At 46.3% G+C, this 20804-nt stretch overlaps 1 protein-coding gene across 4 annotated transcripts in view; it reads left to right on the forward strand.

The window, feature by feature from the left end:
- The window catches only part of C31H9orf85 (chromosome 31 C9orf85 homolog), a 31240-nt gene extending 18349 nt beyond the window's left edge, over positions 1–12891 (forward strand). For 2 of the 4 annotated variants that reach the window (XM_058657327.1, XM_004591845.3), the window contains 4 exons: positions 1893–1999; positions 9932–10045; positions 10789–10944; positions 12731–12891. In XM_058657327.1, the coding sequence (XP_058513310.1) occupies positions 1893–1999; positions 9932–10045; positions 10789–10942 (375 nt within the window). In that variant the 3' untranslated portion in view covers positions 10943–10944; positions 12731–12891. Of the gene's footprint in view, positions 1–530; positions 654–1892; positions 2000–9931; positions 10046–10788; positions 10945–12726 lie in introns of those variants that run through there. The other 2 variants (XM_012928876.2, XM_058657328.1) reach the window with 2 other exon arrangements.
- Positions 12892–20804: the final 7913 nt, after the last annotated feature.

Below are 20804 nucleotides of genomic sequence, written 5' to 3' on the forward strand. Positions count from 1 at the left end.
TGTGTGATGACGCAGGGCCAAGCCAGGGCAGTGAGTCTCGATAGGCCGAGGAGGATGCTGGGAACAGGTGATGGGGTGACACCTGCCGCTGTGTGTGTGTGTGATGACGCAGGGCCAAGCCAGGGCGCGGGATTTGGAGTGGAGGTGAGCGTTCCTTCAGGCCGGACAGTGGGTCAGCGACAGAAGGGAACTGAGTTGCGTTCAGAAGTCACTTTAAGCAAGACTCTGGATGTCAGGAAGAAAGGAATTTTCTCATGCATTATTCATAAGTAGCTGAATATATTTTTCACCACAGAGTTAAACTCAAACATAATATATTCACAGCTTAATTTATGGGTTTGAAAATACCCTTGAAATAGTCTTCATTAAATAAGTGTTTTGTCGAAGCATTTTGCCTTGTTTAGAACTTACAGAGTAGAAGACTTTTCAGAAGCCCTGCTGTTTCTGATCATCTAGACTATACATTGTGCCCTTACGTCACCGAATCTGTGTCTTTGTGACATGTTTCTTTCTCCCCTGAGAAATTCTAACAAGGAAACAAAAGAAGCAAAGAAAATTCAAAATGTCCTCTATTTGCTTTTCCCACCATGGGCACAGAGCAAGCTTCCAGTGCCAAGACAAAGTGGACAGTTGTCACAGCATTTGGAGAGCAGGTGGGCTAAGCGACAAAGTGGACAGTTGTCAGAGCGTTCGGAGAGCAGGTGGGCTAAGCGACAAAGTGGACAGTTGTCAGAGCGCTCGGACAGCAGGTGGGCTAAGCGACAAAGTGGACAGTTGTCAGAGCGCTCGGACAGCAGGTGCGCTAAGCCCTGACAGGAGGAACATGTTAGAGTTGAAAGCTCTTCCAGAGACTTGGGACCACTGACGTTTTTTTTTCTATTCTTCTCTTTTCCCAGTTTTCTTTTGAAAAGAAAATTTGGACAAAAATACTTTTCTCCTCATCAAGCCCTTCCCTCACTGGGCTACTCACGTGGAGATACGTGTTTTCAGATTAGCAGGGGAAATGTTGTGAAGCGTGAGAATGCGAGGGCTGGGCCTGAGCCGGGGCCTGAGCCGGGGCCTGAGCCGTGGAGGGATCCGAGGGCTGGGCCTGAGCCGGGGCCTGAGCCGGGGCCTGAGCCGGGGCCTGAGCCGTGGAGGGATCCGAGGGCTGGGCCTGAGCCGTGGCCTGAGCCGTGGCCTGAGCCGTGGCCTGAGCCGGGGCCTGAGCCGTGGCCTGAGCCGTGGAGGGGATCCGAGGGCTGGGCCTGAGCCGTGGCCTGAGCCGGGGCCTGAGCCGTGGCCTGAGCCGTGGCCTGAGCCGGGGCCTGAGCCGGGGCCTGAGCCATGGAGGGAATGCGAGGGCTGGGCCTGAGCCGGGGCCTGAGCCGTGGAGGGAACGCGGCTCCGACTGCGCCCTGGCAGTCTGTCTGCAGCTTTCCTGTCCCAGCTGCTCCCTGGCCACTGCCACTTCACGACTCATTTCTCAGTGTAATGCCAGCTCGCTGTTGTGATTTGAGTGATTAAAACTCTAGTCTTTAAAATATGAACTAGGATTTATTTTGTTGAGGCATAATTTATGCTTCATAAAATGCCCGTATCTTCACTGTACCGTCCGTCTGCGGGTCAGTACGAGCAGACATCAGGGGCAGTGAGGAGAACCTGCTCAGCGAATACCTGCCAGGCCGTTCAGAAATTTCCAGATGATTCTGAGCTACTCCCATTTAAGATCCATTGTCTTTGTAAAAAGAACCAACCGATTGATGTGCATAAAAATACGCAATGTTTCAGAATGTTATACAGAGTAAAATTAGGTTATTATGTTTTTTAAAATTTACCGTTTCTCTTTTTATAGGATTTGCCATATGGACTTGGGGTAAAAATCTCAATTTGTTTTTCTGTTTATTTTTAAGAAAATTAATGCAAAGCTTCATGAGGGAGTGTGTCAGCGGTGTAAAGAAGTTCTTGAATGGCGTGTGAAATACAGCAAATACAAACCACTGTCGAAACCTAAAAAATGGTGAGTTCAGCTCTTACCTTAGCAGTGATATAGCTGGAAATACAAAATGAAGGAAATACAATATATATAAATAGCAAAATCCAGACAAGACATTAAAGCCTAAACAATGACCTGACAACAAAGCCCAGCTGACATGAAACAAAGCCTAGCCCGTGAGATCCTGGGAAGCCACTCGACAGGGGCTGTGTGCTTCAGGAGAAAGTCTTTCACAGTTGATCCTGCTCACTGTCCAGACATCTTCAGAGGTAAGACACCGGTCCCTCTTGGATCTCGTGGCCGGCTGCAGGGGAAGCTCTTAGAGTCTTTCTGGTCTCCGTTTCTCGTGTCGCTTCAGCTTAACGTCTTCAGCGTGCCTGGGAGACTGTGTTAGTAGCGTGTTCAGGCTTCGCAGAGTCGCTTGCTTGGCCCCAAGCATTGTGATTTTGGATTGTCCTGAGCACGTGAGCTGCCAGCACCTGGCAGCCGGACAGTCAGACACCAGTCCAGGATTGCAGTGCTGCGGGAGGCACCCTTCCACCTTGTGGCTTAAGACGGGACCAGCATTAGGAGGTCTCGGAGTCTGTGGATACAACTGGAGGCATAACTTACTTGGACGTTCACAGTGTTCAAGCTAATCATTTGTACATCAAATCTGTCCTTTGTTAAAATCTATATAGAAAATTTACAGGTGCTCCTCAACTTATCAAAGAGTCATCTCCAGTTCAACCCATTGTAAATTGAAAATATTGTCAGTTGGAAGAAAAGGAAACTGACATGCTGAACCTGTCAAAGCTGAATCAAGAGAGTTGCCATCCAGTCTCTTCACGTTCACTTATTTCAACTACAGGAAGCAAACATTGTACTTGGAAGGTAGCATTTCCTGTCTCCCCTTGTCAATGAGGCGACACGCTGCTGATTCTGTAGGTGTGTTCTCTGTGGTGACTTCTCCCAGTTGCTGAAAGCAGTCCTAGACCGTCTCTAGAAAGAAGATATTAGATGTGCCAGCCTAAGTAACACGTGGAGTGAGTTGAAAGCTGCACACACTGGTTAGAAGGGACTGAATGACGCGGTTTTGAGAGGAAACGGCACAGCAGGCGTGTTCTGCAGTGCAGGAAGCAGGTGTTGAGGCCCAGCCGGGTCAGCTGCAGACTGGGCTGCTCAGTCCTGTCTCCCTGTGCCTGCTCCAAGGTCGGGCTGCTTCGCCTTTGGCTGAGCTCCTTGGGAGTGTGCCCGGGAGCCGGCAGGTGATGGCTCAGGTGCCTGGGTCGCTGCCATCACACAGGGGACCAGGACGGCCCAGAAGGTGAACCAGCAAATAGAGGAGCTCCCTCTCTGCCTCTCCACCTTTCTAATAAAGCAATACTTTTGGAAGAGCACACTGCTTTTGAGTGATGCTTAAGCAATGTGCTACTGGTATTACCTTTTAATATTATTAGAACTGCAGGTACGTCCGAGGACTCTGAGCTTTATGGGTTTATAGATGTGGAATGGCACAGTCCTGGTGACAGACACGTTAGGACCGTGCAGCGTCCTCTGGGCTAGGATTTCTGCACCTGGGGTGGCTCCTGTCAGGATCTGAGGACATTGCCTGCTGCTTCCCTGGAGGAAGGCCTCTGTGGGGCTAGGCTCCGGTAAGATGGCTCAGGTTCGAATTATGGTTCAGGACAAACAGTAAGTCTTCTTGTATCAAACCTTATTTTGCAGGTGATTGGTTTTTGGTTTTTGAAAAACATTTTGAAAATCACCATTGTGGTCAGTTTTAAGTCATTCTTGAACATTATAAATGACTTTGGATGTGGAGCTGAATTGTTGGAAGAGCAAACTGTCTTATAAAAATAATATGTATATTTCTTTAAGAAGGAGGTAATCTTAACTTTTAAATACCAAAGGTCTGTTCATTAGACTTTCGTATTTTTCCCAGGTACTAGAAGCACGAAGTTACATGACTTTGTCCTCTTTCTCAAATCCCACAAGGCCACAGATGAAATGAGTTCTTTCATTCTGTTCAGAGGGATTAAACGTTTTAGGCAAGACAGAAGCAAATGAAGTTAAGATTCAAATGCAAATTTGTTGGATTCCACAACCCCATTTTCCAACTTTCTCACAGTGATTTCAGAGTATTGTATTATTCATGCCCAAAGTTCTTTTTTCCCTGTTTACCTGTGTCTATTGCTTTGTTAAACTTTGCAAATATCACCTTTCTTAGTTATGGAGGTTGCTGTTGCTGAATGCTACCCTGCTTTGCTTTTTAAAATGCTTATAGCTATCAAACAACAAATGTATCTTGCTGTCACTTTCTGAAATGCTGCAGCTGGTATCTAGAAACTTCTTTCTGCCTTCTCCCTGTATTAATGTAGATATGTGTAATCAGGTGTGTTTATGTTAGTGTGTCTAGACTACTTCTTGTCTCCTGCCCGTAAAGCAGGCTAGCTCGTGTCTAACAGTGACCGAGCAGAGCAGAGGGGAGAAGCAGCAAGCCCCGCACAGGTTAGGTTGGATGTGTAAGTCCTCCTCCTTGTTGGTTCTCATTTGGCAAAGGGACTGGGGGAAGATTGATTCCTTAGGAGCCTTTGGCTGTGTCTGGCCTTAGAAGAATTTGGTGACTGACGCTGTGTGCAGAGAGTAAGCCGTGGATGCAGATTTGGAACGCAAACTTTCAATGTCAGATCCCTAAAGCTGGACAGTCCACCTGTGATAACTTTAAACATCCCTACGTTGTTAACCAAAACAGAGACCTCCTCTGTAAAATGAAAAAATACCTTGTGCTTTATAACCAGATTTTCCTTAACTTTAAGTAATCAAGAATCTGAGCTGAATTGTGAAGGTAATTTGTTTTTACTAAGAGTGAAAGTGTTTCTAAGACAAGTCTAGGATAATAATGAGAGATGTTACCATAGGTATTGCTCTTGATGTCTGAGCAAAATGAAGAATTGTTAGGCATGACAGGCAAGACACTGGATTTGATCTGCAGTTATTTTACTTTGATCTGCAGCTATTTTATTTTGATCTGCAATTATTTAATTTTGATCTGCAGTTATTTTAAGTAGCATCTTTTAATGTATAAGACATTGTGCTGTATTTCATAAGATATCAAACAGTTTACAGTCTTTTAAAAAAATATTTATTTATTCTTATTGGAAAGGCAGATTTTACAGAGAGGCGAAAGAGAGATCTTTCATCCACTGGTTCACTCCCCAAGTGGCCACAGTGGCTGGAGCTGAGCTGAGCTGATCTGAAGCCAGGAGCTTCTTCCGGGTCTCCCACATGGGCACAAGGTCCCAAGGACTTGACCATCCCACCAGGCCATGAGCAGAGCTGGATGGGACATGGTGCAGCCGGAACACAAGCAAGTGCTCATGTAGGATGCTGGTGGCTTTCAGGTGTGGGATTCACCTGTTGAGCTACCGTGCCAGCCCACAGTCTGTGATCCTTTCTGAGTCGTGAATACTGTTAGTATTGTGAGCATAGTCCTCACCCACCTACCTGTGGCTCAGATAACCTCAGTCACCAATCCCTCGGGACCCCGCCCACAGCTCCTCCCCCACCTTGCAGGCTCACCTGTGTTGTGAAAAGGAGCCTCCACGTGTGCCCCCTCCCCTCCCCTTCCCCTCCTCCTCTCCTGCCTCTCTCCCACCCTCCATCCTTCCTCCTTCCCCTACCCTGGCAGCCCCCATTCTGCTGCCATGGCTGTTCTAGTTTTCCCCGCTCCACCTCTGCTTCCGTTCCCACCCTGCCGGAATAAAGGGCCTACTAAGCACCTTGCTGCGACTGGAATTTTGGCTTGTGGTAGATTTATCGTGAAAAGAGGGCTTGGCTGTGGAAGTTAGCTGTAACAACGCAAGAACTTTGTGTTTAAAACCTAACAAATATGTAACTAGTTTAGGACTGCATGAGCTAAAAGATCTGCAAACCCATGCTGTAATGCCGTCCCTCTGCATGTCAATCAAGATGCTTCTTTTGCCAGGATGCACCTGCTTCTTCCAGGACCGAAGTGGTGCACCCTTAAAATATGGGTGTTAAGGCCCGTGTGGAATTTGTGCAAGTATTCCCAGTTAACTTTGCATATGGAGACACTACTCCCTGTCACATTAAAAAAGTCAACAAATGGGGAGACCTTTCTCTGCGGGTCGTCTCTTTCTCTTCCCGTCAGACAGTCCTCTGAACCACTGCCCTTTCATAACAGATGCTCAGCTCTCCAGGCTCTTGCTTATGTGTGTGTTCACTTTCTCAGTTTTTGAATACATTTTGTGATTGCTTTGTACACCTTACACATGTCTGCATGTGGAAGTGTTACCTCGCGTAAGAGCCTGGAGTAAGATGAATACACCCGTGCCCGTATTGAGTCCTCAGAGAACTCTGGCAGCTTGTTAGAACTATTACCTGTAACTACAAAGGAAGCAGACCAAGAGAACACAAGGTGAGACTGCAGAGGAATAATGAGAGGGGCACGAAAGAGGCTAAAAAATGACACCAGTGAAAGGTTAAAGGTGTTTGTGTGCGCAGTGTTTATAGGAAGCCCCCGGAGGATGCAGCAGAAAAGGCAAACTGACCAGAACGCCCATGCCTCCCTCCCTACACGGTGTAGATGATCAGAGGCGCTTACACAGCCTAGCCTCTGTCACGTCATCAATTGTCCTTCGCTCGTTTGCTCTGTTATATAACCTTGATGATCTGTAAATGGTCATCCGAGTTGCTCATCAAAAGGAGGGCTTGGTCTGCTTTGAATATGTGTTCAGTGGAAGGATAGCAAGACTTAGAATTTTGGTTTAGTACCTGGGTTTCTACCTTTATTAGATGAAACCACTGAGTTACCATTTTGCTTGAACAAAATCAGCAGTGTTAGAGCCTGCCCTTCTGTGTGCACCAGTGTAGGGCCGTGTGTGACAGCCTAGAGACACCCTTCTGCAGCCCCACTGTGCGTGCCAGCGTAGGGCCATGTGTGACAGCCTAGAGACACCCTTCTGCAACCCCACTGTGCGTGCCAGTGTAGAGCCATGTGTGACAGCCTGGAGACTGCCTGCGGTAGTCCCACTGTGTGCCACTGTGGGGCCATACGTGATGGCCTTGTTGGTTGCACTTTTCCCTTCCTGCTTTTCTTGGAACAGACTGAGGTTTTAAAGGTTAATCATTGATGGGAGAGTCGTGTCACTACATTCCCCTGGCATTGGAATGTCTTGGAGTTCAGTTCCAGTCAGAGCTCTTTATGAACCTTGTAGTGATAGCAACTCCTAGTTTGTCTGATTTTCTCCAGAATCTTTGTTTTGCTTCTAAAGGTGAAAGTTGACAGATTTTGTTAGTTCCAACAGTTCCTCACCTGTGTTTGAAAGCTACTTTTGTTTTTTTTCACATCGGTACAGCAAGCTTTAAGTTTAAATTACCTAAGCTAAAATGTTGAACAATTTCTGCGTCCTAGGCTGTTCTTGGTCAGGCATAAATCTTTTGTATTCCTTTTGGGAGGACTCTGATTTGGAGTGCTAACACGATGAGAAGTAGCACTATAAGCTCTGGCTTCTTGCACTGCTTCCAGAGATGCAAGGAGTTGCAGTTTCCTGGGCTCTAAGGATTCACTTGGGATTTGCAGAGAGTCTCTCTTTAAAAGCATTTTATAGATAGCATATGATGTCATCCTCTGCTATGGTTGTAGAATATTCTGGTGAACCAGGTTATTTAAAAGCCATTGCAGGAAGTGACTTTCCGAAACTGCCCATGTTGAGTTTCTGTTGTTTATACGTCAAGGGTGGAGAACCACACAGCACAGGTCACTGTTTACAAAGGCACCGACTCCTCACCTGCGGACAGTGAAGCCCAGCATGGGAAAGGTGAGAGAGGAGTAACCAGGAAAGAAGATGAGGCCAGGAAAGTTGTAGCAGAGTAAATTTGATTTCCAGGAAACGTTCATCTGTTTTATGTCAAGACCAGTGGGAGGTCTCAAAAGGCTAGGGAAGAAATTTTACTCCCTTTTATGCAGATTAAATATTGATGTTGATTAAATATTGATATATTTAATGTTCAGTACCAGAAGTTTTGTTAGTAATCACAAACATTGATATCATTACAAAGTGTTTGTTTTCAGCTGTGAGATGGGGGGCGATGGACACGGTGATTGCTGTATAATTTAGTGTCACTGACTTGGTTCATGCTGATGTGCCAGTATTTTATGTTAAGAAGTTTGCAGAACTTTGAAGTACAGTTTATCTCTCTTTTATTATAATTCTTGTTTATAAGAATGCCTTGTCTAGCTCAAAGATTTATTCCATTTATTTGTAACGATTTTAAAAAATTATTTGTAAAAATCCTCAGTTTTAGCTTTTTTACTTCAATATTTTATTCATTTTCATATTTGTGTGTTCTGTGAATTAGGAGCCCACCTTCACTTCTTTGCATAAAGATACCCATTTCAATATTTTTTTGTTGGAAAAGTAATTTTTTCTCTATTGAACTGTCTTGCCATCTTCATCAAAAAGTCAGTTGACTAGGGCAAACGTGGCACAGTGAATTAGTAGCCACCTGCAGTCACAGCATCCCATGGCGTCCTGCACGAGGGAGTGCTGGTTGGAGTCCTGCCTGCTTTGTTTCCCGTCTGCGTAGTTCCCTGCTAGTGCTCCTGGGAGCACAGCAGAGTGTGGCTGGGAGCCTTGGTCCCTGCACGCATGTGGGAACACAGACTGCAGAGTCGGCTCCTGGTTCTTCTGCTAACGGCATTTGGGCTGGCAGACCGGAAGACGAAGCCTGTGTGTGTTTCTCCTCTGTGTGTAGCATCCATTCTAACAAACAATTTTTTTTAAGCTTTATTTATTTAGCAGGCCAAAATATAAGAGAGCGAGCCCAGACATGTGGGCCGTGTCCCAGTGCTCTTGCAGGTACCTTAGCAGGGAATTGAATTGGAGGCCGAACAGCCAGGATTGGCAGCCCCAGGTGGGACACTGCACTGCAGATAGCAGCCGGGCTCAGTGCTCCCCGGTGCTGGCAGCAGCCGGGCTCAGTGCTCCCCGGTGCAGCCAGCGGCCGGGCTCAGTGCTCCCCGGTGCAGGCAGCGGCCGGGCTCAGTGCTCCCAGGTGCTGGCAGCGGCCGGGCTCAGTGCTCCCTGGTGCAGCCAGCGGCCGGGCTCAGTGCTCCCAGGTGCTGGCAGCAGCCGGGCTCAGTGCTCCCAGCTGCAGGCAGCAGTGGGGCTCAGTGCTCCCTGGTGCAGCCAGCGGCCGGGCTCAGTGCTCCCAGGTGCTGGCAGCGGCCGGGCTCAGTGCTCCCAGCTGCAGGCAGCAGCGGGGCTCAGTGCTCCCAGGTGCTTGCCCTCTGCATAAACCTTTGAGAAAGTATCTGTTGACCGAAATGTAATGGTGTATTTCAGAATCGTCATTCTTCTCCTGTTGATCCGTATGTTTTTGGATATCCATACTATACATTCTGGATAAGTGTAATTGGGAAGTTTGAATCCTCTCATTTTCAAGAATGCTTTGTCCTGGGCCCCTGGAATCAGCTCTCCAGGATGCGCTTGTAGTGTTGGTAGGGGTTGTGCTTGGGCAGTGCTGCGCCTTATCATTGGGGTCATCCTGTAGCATGGAGTGTTTTGCCATAAAGTACGAACTTCAGTTTTTTTCAACTGTGTTTTATAGGTTTTCAGTGTGTTTGGTCTTGTACTTCTTTTCTTGAATTTATTCTCAAGTATTTTATGCTTGTAGGAGTTGTTAATAAGTGTATAGAAACCTAATTGATTTATATCTTGTGATAAGCATTCTTAATCTTATTTTTCAGGTGCTATTATTTTATAGTTCTTTGTTGTTATGTGAAAATGCTATGTAATTAATTTTAAGTGACATTAGACGTAATACCAGAGAATGAAATCTCAAAGTTCTGATTTTAGACTTTTTAGCTATGACTTAGCCAAACTCCTTTTCTCATCAAGTTGATCTTAGTTAATAAAAATTAATCATTGGTTTTGTTTTCCATTTTTTTAGTGTTAAGTGTTTACAAAAGACAGTGAAAGATTCTTATCACATTATATGTAGACAATGCGCCTGTGAACTTGAAGTTTGTGCAAAATGTGGAAAGAAAGAAGATATTATTATTCCGTGAGTATTGCCAGTTACTTTTTAGTTTTACTATTAGTGATTGATAGATGAATTTTCTTTTAATGAGACAGTCAGTAATTCTATTCGTAAGTAGCAGTATATCACATTAGTGTTTACTTTTTTCTCTTGAAAGGAAAAACAATTATTTGAAATTTTTCTATCATTACAATAAAAAGTGTATTTTAAAGTGGTAAAATATTTTTAAGAAGTTGACTTTCATTACAGAAGAATCATATCAGCCTTTTTTTTTTTAAAGAGATTTATGTTATTTTTATTGGAAAGTCAGATTTACAGAGGAGAGACAGAGAGAAAGATCTTCCTTCTGCTGGTTCACCCCCAAAGTGGCCACAGTGGCTGGGGCTGAGCTGATCTGAAGCCAGGAGCTTCTTTTGGGCCTCCCACATGGGTGCAGGATCCCAAGGCTTTGGGCCGTCCTCGACTGCTCTCCCAGATCACGAGCAGGGAGCTGGAAAGGGAATGAAGCAGCCAGGACTTGAACTGGCACCCATGAGGCTACTGTACCAGCCCTTGTAACAGCTGTTTAAGAACACACATCATGTATTTCTTTGGACTTACTTTAGTGACAATTAGATTATGTATATAATTGGTTAGATCTTTAATAAATTTGTCCTTGAGGGTGTTTTGTCACTGGGCTCCTGTTAATAATGAAATGTAGTAAAAAAGGTCTTGAATTTGTAGAGATAAAGCCTGGCAAAAAACTACTTTTTTCCTTCTGTCTTTAGGTTTAACAAAGAACTTGAGAAGTCAGAAAACATTGATGGTTCCGACTGTAGAGGAACTTGCAGACCTGAGGAGAGTGATGGTGATTTAGACTTTGATCTTGACTTGGATGACACAGAAGATGAACAAGGCAGTGGAGGAGTAGAACGTCATTAAAAGTCAGTTGAACACCACGAAAGGCTGGCCAGCTTTTGACTTTCTTGATCTCACAGAGGATGCTTTGAAAACCCAATGAGGGTGGGGAAAGTTGTAGTAAACTGGAAGTGTTTGTACAGAATAGTATGAGTTGTGTATGATGTGTGAATAATTATTAAAGTTTCAGAGTTTTCTTATAATAAATTTTAAGTTGAATATACTGTAATATGCCCCACATTGAGAAGTGGGGTATCACATTGCAGTTCGTGGAACTTCCTAATATCTAATTGAACAGTATTTCAAATTGATGATTTAAGAACTACCTCATGTAAAGATGAGCTGACACCCTCCCCTTAGCGTCAGAAATGGGTCTGTGGGAAGTGCTGGTGCTAGACGGAGCTCAGGTAGGTCGTCCTGCGGCACAGCACTCCTGCCAGCATTGGCTTGTTGCCAAGCAGTTTATCTTTCTATCATAATACTCAACAGGGGCTGGCATCATGGCATGTCATGCCAGCATCCCATGTGGTTGCTGGTTTGTGTCCCTACTGCTCCATTTTGGGTTCAGCCCCCTGTTAACGGCCCGGGAAAAGCAGTGAAGATGGCCCAGCTGTTGGTCACTCGTGTGGAAGATCTGGAGGGAGCTCCTGGCTCCTGGCTTCAGCCTGGCCCAGCCCCTGCATGTTGCTGCAGGCCTCTGGCGCATGAGCCAGTGGGTGGGAGATTGCATACTCTACTCTGCCTTTTAATTAAAAATTTTTAAGAAGTTAAACAAATGTATCCCATTTTTTTTGATACCGTACTCCTTCTTTTCTTATCTTTTTCTCTTGCAAAGGATACATACAGGAGAAAATCCGTTGAGTTTGTATGCATAGTTTGATAAATAATTGTAAAGGAAAGTCACCCCTTCATGGGAAGATGAGGTTACAGCCCCAGGGGAGCTTTCCTTTTCCCGGTTTATCCATCTTCGCATGATTGGCACTGTCCTCACTTTATTCTGCTTCTCATGTTTGTATCTAAATTCTATAACAGCTTTGTGTTATTTCTGAACTCCTCTCATTTCCGTTTGAAATCTTAAGCTTGCACAGAAGTAGCCAGATAGTACAAGGATGCTGTGCACACTTGTCCCCCGGGGTCCCCGTCACTGCTGACATGTCTGACATGTTACCGTGGTTTCTGTATGTCTTCATAGATGAGTGGACATACACATGCATTTATGTATTTAAATTTGCTGAGTCACCTGACAGCAAATGGCAGTAATTTAAATTTGCTGAGTCACCTGACAGCAAATGGCAGTAATTTTGAGCAGGTTTACTATGCCATCTACTTAGTATATCTTGTGTTCATTGCTGGAGAATGTATAGATCGTTTTGTGTCGTGATAAGGGTTATACAGTTGATCCATTCTGTCCTCTGTGTATTGGTCCATACCTATCCTGTATAATGTGGAGTTATTTCAAGTTGTCCTGCCACAGACAGTAACGGCCTTTGATACGTAGGCACGTTTCTGATGTGGGATGCTTCCGTTTTCCGGTGTGCTGTGTGACTTTGCAGAGTGGCTGTCCTCTGCCTTCGCCACGGTCGGTGCGCTGCGGCAGGGCTCTGCCTGCCTCTGGTGCTTGGTGTCAGACTGACAGCTGACAGTGGGACTTGAGTCAACAGTATCTCAATCTTACTGATTTTTATTACCCTGTTTACTAATAATGATATTAGGAAATAATTTTTCTTAGATGTAATAATGTTTTAGAAATGCTTAATGAATTTTTGATTTTTTGGGTTTTTTTAAGCATATATTTGTTTATTTGAAAGGCAGAATTACAGAGAAAGAAGGAGAAACACAGAGAAGTTTTCTGTCTGGTGGTTCAGTGCACAGATGGCTGCATGTGCAGGGGCTGTGCCGTGTGCAAGCTTAGGGCCTGCGGCTCCTAGTGGAGGTGCCCAAAACTTGGACCACCTTCTGCTGCTTTCCTAGGCGCATCACGTAGGCATTTGACGACAACAGCATACCAGTGGCGTCCAAAGTCTTGCTTGGGAATAATGAAGAAGCAGAAGGCACCCAGCGGGCACACATGCTGGAGAAGGCACCCAGTGGGCACACATGCTGGAGAGGGCACCCAGCGGGCAGACATGCTGGAGAGGGCACCCAGCGGGCACACATGCTGGAGAGGGCACCCAGCAGGCACACATGCTGGAGAGGGCACCCAGCGGGCACACATGCTGGAGCAACAAGTGAAGCTGGCCTTCTTGGTGTGCACGTCAGATGCTGCAGTGGCCTGGGGTGCTTGAGCTCCTGATGTCCATGGGAGACAGTGGGTGCTGGTCCGGGCGCTGAGCTGCAGCCATCGCGTGGGAATCCAGGGAGAAGCCGGCCTCGCCTACCCCTGGCTGCTGAGAGTGTTGTAGAATGAACTGGAGTCTAAAAAATTCTCACTCTCCATCACTCTCACTTTCTATCACTGTATGTCATTTTGCCTTTCAAATAAATAAATAAGCAAATAAATAAACCTCTCTTCTGAAAGAGTACTCAAAATCCAAGCTGTTAATGAAAGTGAGGACAAAAAGGAGATATTTACCACGTTTGTGATGTAGAAGGCTCAGTAGTTTAAGCTTTGATCCTCCTGAAAGTTTCTTTTACACACATCGTGTGGCTGCTTTTGCACATATTTAGCTCTGTAGACTGTTGAGCTTGCGTTATTAAAGAACTAGCATTGGTCCAGGGTTGAGGAAGTTTTCCAAGGTCTGTTGTTGACAACATCTACCTTCGTGCCTTCACAGATCGATACATTTCTTTAGCAATGTATCATTTGATACATTTCTTTAGCAATGTATCATTTATAAGCTATTTTTTAAAGGGTCACTTACGTTGTATTCTTTGAAAGTCACAGTAGCAGAGGTGACATCTTGCACTTTCTGATTCACTCCTCAAGTGCCCACTCGGGTCGGATGGCCTTAGTCCAAGGCCCGGAGCCCACAGTTCCACCCAGTGGGGGTGGAGGGACCATGCCACATGCTGCTTCCCAGGGCGGACGTGAGCAGGAAGCTTCATCATGAGTGTGGATGGGCTGGGATTCAAACCAGGCACTCTGATAGGGGCTCTGTGTGTGTCAGGTGGTGGCCTAAGCCACTGAACCTCAGTACCCACCCTTACACTACGCTTTTAAAATCAGAGCCACCGGTGTAGTAGCCTGGTGGCCAAAGTCCTCGCCTTGAACGTGCCGGGATCCCATATGGGTGCCGGTTCTAGTCCCAGTGGCCCCACCCCCCCATCCAGCTCCAGGCTTGTGACCTGGGAAAGCAGTCGAGGACGACCCAAAGCCTTGGGACCCTGCACCCGTGTGGGAGACCTGGAAGAAGCTCCTGGCTCCTGGCTTCAGGTTGAATCAACTCCAGCCATTGCGGCTGCTTAAGGAGTGAATCATCAGATGGAAGATCTTCCTCTCTGTAAATCTGACTTTCCAATAGAAGTAAAGAAATTAAAAAAAAATCAGAGCTAAAATGAATTGGAATAAAATTGTTTAATCTGTAGTAGTGAAAGCTTAATGTAGTGATTTGTTTTTCTAATATTTGATATTTGGTGGGATTTCAAAAGGCATCATTGTTCTTAAATATTCCTTTATTTTACTATACACGTTACAAAATTCTTACAAAATTCATAAAAGGTGCTCCTAAGAATATTTTCATTCCTTGGGTATTATAACTCATTTGTTCTGAATTCTAGGCCAGAATTTCTCCAGCTGCTCAGGTGATTCTGATCATAGCTGCAACAAATACAATTAGTCACATGCGGCAAACAGCCAGTCCCATCTGCTTCTCTTCAAGTACCAGAATACAGAATCCATTCTGTCCTTCCCACAGCCTTTCTTGACACTCTAGGGGTAGAAGCCATGTGAGGGAGTCTGCTGTGAGATTTTTTTTTTTAATTTCCTCATTGACAGTTACCTGGATATGGCTGTGCTGAGACAGCATTGTGTTTACATGCATTCTGCCAAAGAATTTGGATTAGGGCCCAATGTGGTAGCCTAGCAGCTTAGTGTCCTCACCTTGCATGTGCTCGGATCCAATATGGGGTGCCGGTTCTGGTTCCAGCGGCCATGTTTCCCATCCAGCTCCCTGCTTGTGGCCTGGGAAACCAGTTAGGGCGGGCCCAACGCCTTGGGACCCTGTACCCGTGTGGAGACCCGGAAGAGGCTCCTGGTTCCTGGCTTCGGATTGGCGCAGCTCCAGCTGTTGTGGCCGCTTCAGGAGTGAACCATCGGACGGAAGATCTTCCTCTTTGTCTCTGCTTTCTGTATATCTGCCTTTCCAATAAAAATAAGTCTTTGAAACATCAGTTGGGTAGTGCCCTTGTAGGTTCTAAGCCTTTTATGTCCATTAACCTCCTTCATCAGCCAGTTAGATTACCAAAGTAGAAAACAGCTGAACTGCTGCTCGGTCCTCCGGCTGGTCGGTGACAGGACCGGGACTGGGATCGCGCTGCGGTGGGTATCGCTGTGCCTCATGGCAGAGGCCCTCGGGAAGGTAGACAAAGCTGCCAGAGGGACATGATGCACATGGGTTTGTTTACTAAAAAGCCCTGGAAAATAGTCATAATCGCTTTATTCAGTAATCACCAAGCACCCATGTGTGTACTGTACTTTTTAAAACGTTTTTATTTGAAAGGCGAATTTATTGAGAGAGTAGACAAAGATTATCTACTGGTTTGCTTTTCAAATGGCTGCAGTAGCTGGAGCTGAGCCAATCCAAAGCCAGGAACCAGGAACTTTCTCCACGTCTCCCATGTGGGCGCAAGGTCCCAAGGCTTTGGGCCGTCCTCCACGGCTTCCGCAGGCCACAGGCAGGGAGCTGGATGGGCAGTGGGGCACTCGGGATACGGAAAGGCACCCGTACGGGATCCTGGCACTTGAAAGTGGAGGATTAGCAAATAGAGCATTCTTGGGATGGCAGGTTCATGGAGAGAGACGGACGTGCCCTGCACTGTTTAAGGTATTTGGGTGCAGTAAGGAACAAAACAGATGTCGCTTGGATGGGTAGAAACAGGCAATGAGCAATAGCTGTAATAAGTTAAAGGTGTTACGGTGTAAGATAAGGCACAGTATGAAGATCGGAAGTCTGCGAGCGTGGGTGAGCTGTGACGGGTAGGCAGGCTGTGATGGTGGGTAGGCAGTAGGGGATGGTTTTTAAATGATGTTTCTAGTGAGAAAGTGATACCTGTGTAAGGACCATAGGGTGGAATTTGAAAGGATATTCCCGACAAAGGAAATGGCCATTGTGTGGCTTCTAAGCAAGACCACAGCAGTGTTCACTCGGACCGTGACAGTCTGTGTTGGAGAGGCTGTGGAAGGTTGGCATGTGCAACCTGCTCTCAAGGCTTTTCGCTGGGTTTCAACCATTTGCCTCTAATTTCTTTCAGATTCGTTTGTTTGTGTGAGAGGCGGAGGGAGAGAGCGCTCTTCCATCTCTCGATTCAGTCTTCAGATGCCTGTGATGGCCGGGCTTGGGTCAGGATGAGCCAGCAGCTCCCAGCTCCCGTGTTGGGGGCAGGCCTAGACTTGGAGTCATCACCCACGTCCTGTCAGTGTGTGTCAACAGGAAGCAGGGCTGGGTTTCAGACATCCAGTGTGGGACACGGGCATCCAAGGCACCTGTCGTGCTCTGTGATCTGTTGGGTGTGACTCTCTCATGTATCCTGTGCAAGGCTTTCTGAGTCCCAGAATCTGTTAATTCTGTAAACATGCTTGGAAAATTGTTAGTCTCAATTGAAGATGGTGAATTTGGCAGTGCCAAGATGGGATTCTTTTTTAAAAAGAGCCAGTTGCAGGCGTGTATAGCTATTTTGAAGCCCTTACTCATTTTGTCTACTTTTGTTGACTACTTAAATGCTGTGCTATTGACCATTTTCTCCTGCTTTGTTCATCTAATACGTTCTAGATCATGTTGATGTATTATCAAGGGATCGTCTAAAAGTTCAGTAGATGTCAATGACCTTGATCTTGTCAGGACAAGAGTTGAAGCTTTGCTAGAAAACCCGTTTTCATTTCTCATTCCTAGAGTATTTTAATCCTGTCCCCTAGAGTGTTGTCTTTATTCCTTTTGTTTGTTTTGTTTATTCCTCTGGAATCTTTTTTTTTAAATAATGATTTTACCTTTTATTAATTTATTTTATTGGGAAGGCTGAAAAAGAGGTTTTCCAACCACTGGTTCATTCCGCAAGCTGCTGCAGTTTCCGGAGCTGAGCCAATGCAAAGCTGGGAACTTCTTCCAGATCTCCCACATGGGTGCAGGGTCCCAGGGCTTTGAGCCATCCTCTACTGCCTTCCCAGGCCACAGGAGGGTGCTGGATGGGGGGTGCGGAGCAGCCAGAACACTAAGTGGCACCCACATGGGATTGTGGGACTTGGAAGGTGAGGATTTAGCCACTGAGCTGTAGCACCAGGCTCTTTATTGCTGATGTTTATGTAGTTGAGAAAGGTGCACGCCATGTGGACCACTGATTAGGGTGGGGAGGGTGGAGACAAATGCTTCTAATTTTTTTTTTCCTCCTGTTAGCTGGTGGGGGAAGGAAGTGGAATTGATCCCTGCCAGTAGCCAAGCTACATCAGTGCCTGGGAATAGGACACGGCCACTTGATGTCACCCTAGGGTCCCAGATGTGGGGAAGAATGTCCTGTGGGGATTGCTTAAGTGCTTTCAGTAATTCTGAGGTGTTGATAGTTTGTTTACTGCAAGGTTCATTGGCTGACGTAGTCCACCTTATAGGGGCCACTTACCCAGACACTTGCTGGCAAGACTTGGCCAGAGAAGTGTCACATCTGTTCCCTGCATCCTCTGATGTGATACTTGGCGTCCTCTGCACGCCTCAGTGAGGTGGTTGTAGTGTCCCCCATGTGCCTGTGGACATGCTGTCCACTGCACAGGCATCAGCAACCGAGGAAGGCCCAGTCCTGACACATGCACTCCAAGGTCAAACCACACATCCTGGGACTTTTCCCCTGTGGCCAGAGTTTTGACTCCAGTGGTCCAGTTAGGAAGTCCCCTGGGAAACCGCCTGAGGTGACCCCAGGCCTGACTCCTGAGGGTTCTGGCTCAGTCTGTGACCCTCACCGCTCTGCTGGAGTCTTAATGCCACAGGTGATCATGTGTATCTACTCGGGCTGAGCCCAGACTCCAGGATTGCTCCAGCTCTGTGGGATTTCACAGCATTGCATGGGAGAAGTAGAATGTGGCCCCGCACAAGTGTAGCTTCGGATCTGACTGTGGACCCCGCTGCAGCACTGACCCTCTGCTGCCCCTAACTCTGCTCTCTGTTTTCTCCATTCAGCTGGACTACTGCTTTCTGCTTCGGCTTCCTTTTGCTATGCTGCAGTTTGGAAAGTGCCGTCAGGTAAAATCCAGTCTGTCATTGGCTTGCCGCTGTTCACTGTCCCGGGCGGGCAGGCAGTGTGTATTTTGTGTTACAGTTGTTTCCCAGAGTATACCAGCTTCTCCTGGTATACTCCTGGTATATATGATAGTTTTTAAGATTTTGCTTGTTTACCTACTTGAAAGGAAGGGAGCGACAGGAGGAGGGAGGGAGGGAAGGACAGGAGACTGAGATATCTTTAATCTGCTGGCTCCTTCCCTAGTCTGTAAAAGCACTCCTTGAAGCAGGTCAAAGCTGGGAGGCTGAAACTCCATCTGGGCCTGTCACGTGGACAGGCATTTATCTGCAAGCTTGCTAGGTGCGTTAGCAGGAAGCAACTGGAAGCAAAGTCACTGGGACTTGCAGTGGGACCCTGTGGGATGTGGGTACCCCAGCAGCAGCTGGCCCTCGCCCTCACTTTGACGCTATCTACAGCCGTGAGTCTCATCAGGTGGTCTGAGAGAGCTGAAGACTGAGGGAACCACAAAAGGAAAGCTGAGGATGGTCAAAGAAAGGGTATGCTGGAGGATGGTCAAAGAAAGGGCATGCTGGAGGCCAGGTGGCGGCCAGGTGACCTTGCCGTGTCCAGGTCCCACTGTAAACTGTTTCCCATTCTGTAGTTAGTGAGCATTGCCATTCTGTGGGGTGCTCACTGTGGGGTGCTGACGGCGTACCTGGAGTGAGTCAGCTGCAGCGGAGAAGTGATCAGTCCAGTCATCGGTCGGGGAGCGCCTGCGCACCGAGCCGCCGACTGCAGAGCTCCACCGCCCGTGCCATCTCAGGACTCTGCGGCACTCGCCTTCCCACCCTTTCCTTTCGTCTCGTCTTCTTGGACAACTTGGAGCTTGCTTTTTCTGTGGGCCTCCTGAGTCCCTTTATTGAAGGATGCTGTAACTGTTCTCAGTTGCTGATGCACCGAGTTCAAATCCCCTTCCTTACCTTCCTGTTGCTGATACACGCCTGTTACACAGACTGTCATCTTTCTAACTAGGGAACGGCATTTTGGTTGTGAGACCCACTTGCATAATGAAAAGAAAATACGTACTTGTTGGCAAGCAGTTCTGGATTTATAGTTGCTGTGTTGTCAAGGTAAGTTGTAGTGATTATCTCCTAATACAGTAACAGTTCTTAGGGAGAGAAAAGGAAGATTGTTGAATGTATTTGTGCTGCTTGTGTTACAGTTTAAATATCACGTGAGGTAAGTAGTAAGGTTCTGTAAGTGCCATTTTGTCACGTAGCTATTCTGAACTTCGGGAAAGTTAAGAGACTAAAGTAAAAAACACAATAAATAGTAAACTTGAGATACAAAGTCAGTATGTTTAGATATAAGGCCTGCACAGTTTTATTAGCCACTCTTACACAAAGTTACGAAGGTTTCATGCTCCTAAGCTTCTTGTTCTTAATTAAGTGAAATTTATACCAATATTAACTCATCTCTGTCCATCCTTCGCTTTCTTCTTTCTAGGTCTTCGCCTTTTCTTACATTGTTATTCCTGTACTAAGTGATTACCATGTTCCACAATCTATTTTCTAAAATAAAAAATATTACAGAGATCCCTCATGGCAGTTGTGGCATGGAATTTTTTGTCACCGCCTTTTGAAGATTTGTCAGTAGTGAACAGTAGGGGACCGGTTTCCAGAATTTTCACAGGCAACCCTTTATGTGATCAAGGGAATATGTTAGGGAAGGAAGGTACTCAGTGGTACCAGTCAGACCCACAGTCTTATCGTCCAATATGCAAATGGGAAAAAATCATGTCCCTAAGACTTCATTTGCGGAACTTGTTAAAATATTTAAAGCGTCAGGGTTTCAACCTGATGTCACTGCACAAAATCATGTAAGTTTATATCCTTATTCCTATGTGCATTGTATAAGAATTGTTTGTTTATTTGAAGGGAAGAGTGATAGAGATCTTCCTTCCGCCCGTTTATTCCCCAAATGCCTGCAGCAGTCTGGGCTGGGCTAAGCCAAACCCAGAAGCCCAGAGTTCCGTCCTGGTCGGCCTGGTGGTTGGCAGGGGCCCAGATGCTTGGGTCGTCATCCACTGGCATTTCAGGGGCAACGTCAGGACGCCGGGTCAGCAACAGTGAGCAAACCTCCAGCTGGCAGCCCAACACAGGGTGCAGGCGTTCCCATGAGGGCTTTGAGTCCGCTGGCTCACAAGTACCCTTACTTCTATGTCTTAAAAAAGGCTAGTATTATTTAGAATATGTTTCCTTACAAAGGAAATGGATTGTCTGCCATCGGAAATACAGTTCATACTTAATTGATATTAATAAGATCGGGTTAAAACTGGTTATAAAAATACAAATAGTATGTAATTGTTCAGTGGCTAAGTGATAACATTTCATCAAAACTCGGTTTAAAAGTTTCTGTAATAGACCTGGTGTAGTAGCTTAGCGGCAAAAGTCTTCACCTTGCACAAGCCGGGATCCCGTATGGGCGTTGGTTCTAGTCCTGGCAGCCCCGCTTCCCATCCAGCTCCCTG

This window comes from Ochotona princeps, chromosome 31, assembly GCF_030435755.1.
Source record: "Ochotona princeps isolate mOchPri1 chromosome 31, mOchPri1.hap1, whole genome shotgun sequence".
NCBI lineage: Eukaryota > Metazoa > Chordata > Mammalia > Lagomorpha > Ochotonidae > Ochotona > Ochotona princeps.